This window comes from Temnothorax curvispinosus, unplaced genomic scaffold (assembly GCF_003070985.1).
Source record: "Temnothorax curvispinosus isolate PA1 unplaced genomic scaffold, ASM307098v1 QBEX01013799.1, whole genome shotgun sequence".
Lineage (NCBI taxonomy): Eukaryota > Metazoa > Arthropoda > Insecta > Hymenoptera > Formicidae > Temnothorax > Temnothorax curvispinosus.
The window spans coordinates 1,408-9,706 of record NW_020223579.1 but is presented as its reverse complement, the minus strand read 5'-3'; the positions used below and the strand labels follow the sequence as shown (position 1 = coordinate 9,706).

Below are 8,299 nucleotides of genomic sequence, written 5' to 3'. Positions count from 1 at the left end.
GTTACGTGATTTCGTGATGTAATTTCATGACGTGATTTCGTGACGTGATTTTTTTCAGTAGGGAAGGCTCCTGGGTAGTCATTGCAGCCATATTGAATTCTTGCTATCGAGGCGAGAAATAACATCCTATTTTGTCGTCCGTTTTATTCTGAAATAAAAAGACATTTCAATAAAAAATTGCTATAGATCGTACCTCTTGGTCAATTTTACGAGTTTCACGAATACGTTAAACGTTATAGCACAAGTACAGAGCGAATAATAAAGAAATTAAACGGACGACAAAATAAGGTTGTCAACATGTCACAGAGCAGAATTTTCCATTGGAGAGAGTTCTTATTTCTACCGCGACGGTACATCGCCACCGTCAACACGGAGTTCTCGGCTCAGGGACCAGGAACTTTAAGGAAATTATACAGAAATAGGGAAAAGATAGAAGATGAGAAAAGATAGGTGAGAGTAGTAGTGATAAATAATGACGAGTTTTAGCGTGAGGAAGTTCCTGTCAAAATTTTGTTAGTTCTGGTGTGGTTGACTGGCGATGTGCGGATGGATGAATGTGTTAAGGAACTTATTGTAAACCAAGTCCAGCCGAGTAACTTGGCAGCAGCCGAAGTTAAATAAATATTATTATTTATTGTTAATATTCTTCAAAAACTGATAAAATTGAGTTAAAAGCGCCGCTATATTGGGGATCCGCCATTATAAATTTTTTAAATTTGACTCCAGATTTATAGTCATCGACCCAAAAAACATGAGTGTATCAAGTTTAATGCAAATTCGTTGAAAATTGGCAGAGCTGTTTATGGTGCTCATATATGAGTCATTACCAATTGTGGCACGGATTTCTTTCGCCCATATATGAGTTACCAGTGAACTGGTTAAGCCCTAAGAAATTGACCAATCACAGTCGAATGTGAGAAAAATAATCGACTGTGATTGGTCAATTTTTTAAAACTTATACGGCTTAAATAAGCGGTTGTGGCCTGCATAAATCAGTTTTTAGAGCAGCTGCTCGAAGTGTCGTCCCCCATGCTCCCATGATCTTTGGACATAATAGCGCCGAACCATGGACCGGCGAATTCTGGCGAACACGTTGAGATCGTTCTTGATTTCATCTTGCTCAGAACCTTTTGCCGCTGACATTCCTGATGTTATAGCGATGTAACAATGCGTTTGCGACCCCGGATCCATTTGCAAAAAATGATCCTTATGGTACCCCAATAATCTCGGAAAGTTTGTCGGAAAGTTTGTGTGTTGTTGAATTTCCGAACATCCTGTATACAGTGTGCCGTTTTATTTGCCCCAGCCAAATATCTCGAAAAATATGGAAGATACGGAAAAACGTTTCAGACAAAAGTTGTTTGGTTTGAAGAGGGACATATGATTTCGATGTGACTCATGTTGTAAATGTCATCGTTTTAAAGAAATTTTAAAGGCGACTAATTTCTTAAATGGAATTTGGTTTTTTCTTTGAGATAAAAGTTGTAGATCTCTTCGAGTTTTCAAAACACTATAATAAAGTTCTCTTTTGTTAAGAATTTCCTAAAATATTTTAAATTTTGTCATGATATTTTTAATATAAAATATAAAATATCTCGTAAAATATTCACTTTTCGATGACTTTATCTTGATATTTTTATACAAAGAATAATGAAAGAAAGCGAATAATGTACAATAATAATTTTTACACCGAAAGTATATTCGTAATTCGCCAACGTATAATAAACATTAGACGTTCATTTCATCGAAATAATATTGATTATAAAATAAATTTAATAATTTAATTTAATTTAAATTGTTTGAAAATGAGATGCTTATATATATAAGTATCAAAGATTATTAACGTCTTGACGATCAATCGGACCAAAACCAATGGTCGAATCGTCACGATGATTATTTGACAATATGTAGTCGATGAAATAAACGTCTAATAATTTTTAATAATAATTTTTTCAGTCGATCGCTGTCTTTCGATTCGGAACGACGTGTCACCTGTCTGTTCCGTTCGCATTATGATTACGGCTCTCTGGATTGCGACTCTTTTTAAAAAAGAATTTTTGACAAAGTTACTAGAACTGCAAGAACCTTACGTGTGGCTAAAATAATTCGTGAACATGATGAGATAGAAATCTCTTGATAAGGACACAAAACCAGTGTCGAAACGTAAGTTAATGTAAGAATCTTCGATATTAAAGTCAGTTTGGTAAAAAAATATATTACTTTTGTTAATAATTTTTACATTTGCAATTTTGCAAAATTGAATGCGTCTACAAAATCAATCAAATTTGTTAAAAATTTTTTGTTTTTTTTTTTACAATTGATTTTTTTTATTATTTAATGTATAAAAGTATCACGGTAAAGTCATCAAGAAGTGAATACTTTTCGAGATATTTTATATTTTATGTTAAAAATATTACGACAAAATTTAAAATGTCTCAGAAAATTCTTAACGAAAAAGAGCTTTATTATAGTACTATCTGGTTACCCGGGCTTTGCCCCGGAGGACATGTGTAATAATACACGCAAATAATTTCACTCAATAGTCTCTCTCTCTCCCTCTCCCTCTCCCTCTCCGAGATTCGGTCAATTATTTCGCGTAAGAATTAAAAAAATTAGAAAAATCGGTTTCCAGAAGATCGGTAACGAAAAACTATACACTCATAGCACTCGCCGGAAAATTCTACCCCTATTTTATATGGTTGTAATACAAAATCTGTCCAGCTGTTCTTGAGTTATAAATGGTGTAACTAACCCGACTTTGTTTTATTTATATATATAGATTTTGAAAACGTCTTGATGAGATCTATAACCGTTATTTCAAGGAAAAAATCAAGTTTTATTTAAGAAATTAATTGTCTTTAAAATTTCTTCAAAACGACGACATTTACGGCATAACTCACATTGAAATCATATGTCTCCCTTCAAACCAAACAACTTTGAAACGTTTTTCCGTCTGAAACGTCTGAAACGTTTTTCCGTATCTTTCATATTTTTCGAGATATTTGCTTGGAGCATTTAAAATAGCACTCTGCATATACATATAGGATAGCTTCTATTGTTAGTGGGTATAGTTATTGTAATATTTACTAACAATTGGTTGATTGATATATGTATAATTGAATCCTTATTATTAGGTCTGGCAATTACACACATTATGTCCTTGAGCTTCTTTGCATTCGGTGATATCCATCATTTTTTTGCGCTTGGTCTTCGGGTTTAGACGCAGATGTGTAATCTCTATTGAAAACTGAGTTAATTCAAAATTGATTTTTTTAGAAAAACAAAGGGCAGGAGAGTTCTAGTGAGGAAGAGGACGATGAGGAACCTAAAACGAGTGGAGCTAATAGGTCAAAGAATAGCGCTACAGATAGCGACAGTGAGTCGGAATCAGAATCGGAAACAGAGGTATGTATGGCCTGGTTTACACCGATCTCTTGATACGTGTATCAAATAGTATATTTGAACTGATCAGCCAATAATCAGACTTATTTACTAGTTATTTACTATTTAATACGCGTATCAAGTGATCGGTGTAAACTAGGCCGATGTGTATGCGTGCGTGAGATTAAAAAAAATCTTTTCTGCACAGTTACATATTTTATAAATAAAGTGTTACATGTTTTAATTTTTTATTAATTATTACTCTGTTCTTCTGCAGGGAGGAAAGGCAAAAGGTGTAGAAAATTTAATTCAAGTAGAAAATCCAAACAGGGTACAAAAAAAAACTAAAAAATTGTCTCAATTGAATCAGTCATTAGACACTGCAAAACCAGAACTGTCTCGAAGAGAACGGTACGTGTGCAATTGTTTTGATTGTAATCCATAATTTTTAAATAAAATAGTATAAGGACCCTTGAAATTGAAATAACTGAAGTAAAGGCTATAAGGGGTCAGACGCAGATCTCCGTGCGTAACATCAGAATTACTGATTTATTGGTTGTTGTGATTTACATCAATTTTGGCTCAACTTTGAGCCATCTTCAGCGGTATAAATTAAAATAAATTAAACGTTCTCCATACTACATTGGTGAGCTTACTGATTTGAAGTTTCAGAAATTATGTTGGAAAAATAGACCAATTGATCCATATCTGTAAAAGTTGTTACATTAATGCTGCGAAAAAGTTTGAGCCTTCGCTACTATTTTGTGCAAAAGCACATGCAGGTTGATAGGATAAGCAGTATTGCGTGCAGCGAGAAATGGCGCAGCGATCGAACAAAGACAGATTACTATAGTTAAACAAGGACAGATATAGAGAAAACAGGATTAGAAATGTTTACATTATCGACATCGAGGAAGTTCGGCCTTCGCTTTAGGATCCCCTAAGTCTCTTCGTAGAGAGTATTTTTATCTACCATAATTTATATTCATTTTGTGTATGGCATTGAATTCCACGTTTTTTAGACTGATTGGTTAGTTTTTTTAAAGGTTTTCTTCTTTTAGTTATTAATATCGCAGCATTAATGTAACAACTTTTACAGATATGGATCAATTGGTCTGTTTTTCGTACATAGTTTCTGAAACTTCGAATCAGTAACCTCACCAATGTAGTATGGAGAACGTTTAATTTATTTTATTTTATACCGCTGAAGATGGCTCAAAGTTGAGCCGAAACGTACGTATAACGGATTGATGTAAATTACAACAACCAATAAATCATTAATTTTGATGTTACGCACGGAGATCTACGTCTGACCCTCATAGCCTTTACTTCCCTTATTTTATAATTTTTTAATAATATATTTTGAAGATACACTGCTGGTTAAAACGCCATTAATTGAAAATGTCTGCTATATGAAATATAAAATCAAACTTGTGCATTATTATAAGTGCATTATTATATGTGTATAATTATATGTATAAGTTTATCTTCAGAACTAATGAAATGATTCCGCATAGCATCTGAAAACAAACTTAAAATTACGATCTTAAATATAAGATTCGACTATGAATACTGTTCTGGTAGTGGTCGTACTACTTATTGGCTGCGTTCAGCCGAACCTCTGCTTAGCGAAGCGAAAGGTTAAAGATTACGCAATAAGTTAAGTTTGTTTACACGTTTTCAAACTTAGGTTAGTTATAAGAACATACAGCCGCTAATTATTGCCGCTTGCATGATAATAGGTATGTTCTTCTTAAGTTGCTGCATAATTAAAAACGATTAAATGAAAGAGTGATAATGTATCTTCAAGAAACAAAATATACCAGTTAGGCCAGTCATATTAGACTAATTTCAGGGGTTAACCTTCCAATTAATCTTCCCAGGTTGCAACCACCATGAATCGCTTTGATTTGAGGTGTTATAATTGGGATTTATTTTGCTTCGCGAAATTAATGGGGAATACAAAGTTATTAACAATATTATAAATAAAAAATGCGATTTTTTTATTTTTTCTCAAATATCTCGAAAACTAAGCAAGATAGGTAACAAACTATACGTACCTTTTTTGTAGAGCGTAAAATTATCTGCAATAATGATCTGAACTACATTTATCGTCAATTAATCTGACAAAAACTATGGTCGAATTGTCACGGCATTAGCCAAACGTTGTCGAATATAAAAATAGAGTCTTTCTCGTTTATTAATTATTGGCGAAACAAATACATATGATTTTCTGTTATTATACAACGTTGACCTAAAAATCGATGTTTCCATCTTAGTAAGATCTGTTATTGCGATGAATATTACCACATGCCTCGGTGGTCGAATTGGTACGACGCCCTACACGGAATGAGCGAGGTTCCAGGTTCGAACCCTGGCTGAGGTAATATTTTTTGCAATAAATTTAATTATTTAAATTTAATTAAATGAGATGCTTATACATAAGTATCAAACATTACTTCAACTTAAAAAGACCAAAACCAAAACTATGGTCGAATTGTCACGACATTAGCCAAACGTTGTCGAATATAAAAATAGAGTCTTTCTCATTTATCGTCAAGTCAGTCGTTTAGCTTGCACCACGGTCGTGGTATTCACGACCGTGGCTTACACGCGCCGTCAAACTCCGAAGCTTGGATCTCGAAAACCCTCAATTTCGTTGTTTTTTTAATGTTACACCGGTGATTTTTTCCGTCACTTAAAATCGAATTAAAAATCCACAAAAAAATCACACATTATCTGAGAACTACAAAGAATACTTTTCATGGTACAACCGATTTTTTAGACCCTTTTTGTTTAGTTTGTAGCTATGTAAGCAAAAAAATTTTGACTTTTTGGAATAATCTTTGTTTTTCGCTGTTTTCAGACCTTAGAATTCATTTGAGACAAATTTTATCATATGCATTTTGTTGTGGACGAAATTTGCAACAAAAAAGGAGCCTTGTATTGGGTTGGCAAATAAGTTCGTTCGGTTTTTTGACTGGTTTTGAATGGAAAAAACCGAACGAACTTATTTGCCAACCCAATATTTTTCTCGTACGACGAACGCTGATTTTTTTATTGACGCGCAAAGTTATCCAATATTGCACACAGGTCGGCTAACGCTTGTTTTACACTGAAATAATTATTTTCCATGTGCAAGCTAAACGACTGACTTGACGATAAATGTTGTTCAGATTATTATTGTAGATAATTTTACGCTCTATAAAAAAGGTACGTATAGTTTGTTACTCTATCTTGCTTAGTTTTCGAGATATTTGAGAAAAAATGGAAAAAATCGCGTTTTTTATTTATAATATTGTTAATAACTTTTTATTCCCTGTTAATTTCGCGAAGCAAAATAAATTCCACTTATAGCACCTCAAATCAAAGCGATTCATGGTGGTTGCAACCTGGGAAGATTAATTGAAAGGTTCGATGTCTAATATGACTGGCCTAATTATAAACAATTTTGAACTGTTGCATTGACTTCAAATAAATGTTAGAGTAGCATATTTAAAAGATATATGTCGTGTAATGTTTTCAAAATATTGTAACATTAAAACAAATTATATTACGAAATAATATTTAAAAAATATCTATATATTATTAAAAATACTTTTAAATATCACTAAAAAACGTTAAAAAATTTACGTAAAATTAGTATTTCTAAATGTTACTTTAATGCTTGCTTACTGGGGTTATAATTTTTTCTACATAGACGAAAAATTCTTCTATCTATCTTCTAAGATAATTCATAGCTCAGTTTTATGAAAGAAGCTTTATGACCGTAATCCTTTTTTTTTTTTTATTTAAACAATGCTATGTTATAACTATAATTGTGCTAAATATAATATATGTATAATATACATATATTTACTTTTAAATTAAGAAAAAAAAATTGAGTACGACATGACTTGGACAGAGCAGTGTTTTATTGGAACATATTTAAATTTTATGTGGTCTCTTTTGAGTTGGCAGTGTATATCCATCTTGTAATGTATATCATATGCAGTGTATATCATATCTTGTATCACTTGTCTCGTCCTCATTATTGATACAAAATTTATGTAATTTTAAAATTCAGAGAACAACTGGAAAAACAAAAAGCCTATGCAAATTATCAAAAATTACACGCGGCTGGTAAAACAGATGAAGCTCGAGCAGATCTGGCGCGATTAGCTATAATTAAGCAACAACGAGAGGAGGCTGCGAAACGACGGGAGGAAGAGAAGAAACAAAAGGAGATGGCACAACAGAAGAAAACCGAGCTAACGCAGAAGGCGCTCGGGAAAAAGTCTTAGAACGTTTCGATGAAATTACATGACTAATTGATCGCTACAATATTAATCCGGAGATTGTTCCGATTCTCAATCTCAATGAAATTTGGTAAATCGGCCCACATGTTTGCTATATGCGTTTTATGATATATTAATATCATTGTTTATATAAATACAATGAATTAAATACACCTTTATAAGTGTCTGTCAGTTTTATTAATTGACCTGCTGAGCAAATCATATTTGAATTTTTAGATATTAAGATATTTACAATGAGGTGAATAGTTTTTCAATATACAATGGATTAGTCTATATTCTTCTATATAATTTTTATCTTATTGAGATATAGGTTCTCGAAACGGGTTATTATTGGTTGCATCCAGCTTACTGACAAGGGGAGGGCGCGAGGACCGGAAATGGATTTGAACAAAACTTAATTCTACAATAGCCCTTTACTAGCACTAAAACATAATAAAGTGCACGCAATATCTGGAATGAAAAATGCAATTTGATCATTGCCTTCAAATTGTATATAACATTTAAAGCAATAAGTAATAACTATTATTCGATAATAATAGTTATTATTATATAGAAGTTAATTAAAAACATTTTTTAAAGATAAAGTAAGCATTTCCCTTTATTTTATTTTTTATTTTTTG

The 8,299-nt window shown here is 32.4% G+C and overlaps 1 protein-coding gene across 1 annotated transcript; it reads left to right on the top strand.

Annotated features, from left to right (window-relative positions):
* Positions 1 to 3,276: 3,276 nt before the first annotated feature.
* LOC112463965 (28 kDa heat- and acid-stable phosphoprotein-like) lies at positions 3,277 to 7,845 on the top strand (the record flags this gene model as incomplete). Its single annotated transcript, XM_025030695.1, has 3 exons — positions 3,277 to 3,405; positions 3,659 to 3,792; positions 7,448 to 7,845. Coding segments are annotated over 3 exons (480 nt in total), but the record flags the coding sequence as incomplete, so codon positions are not given.
* Positions 7,846 to 8,299: the final 454 nt, after the last annotated feature.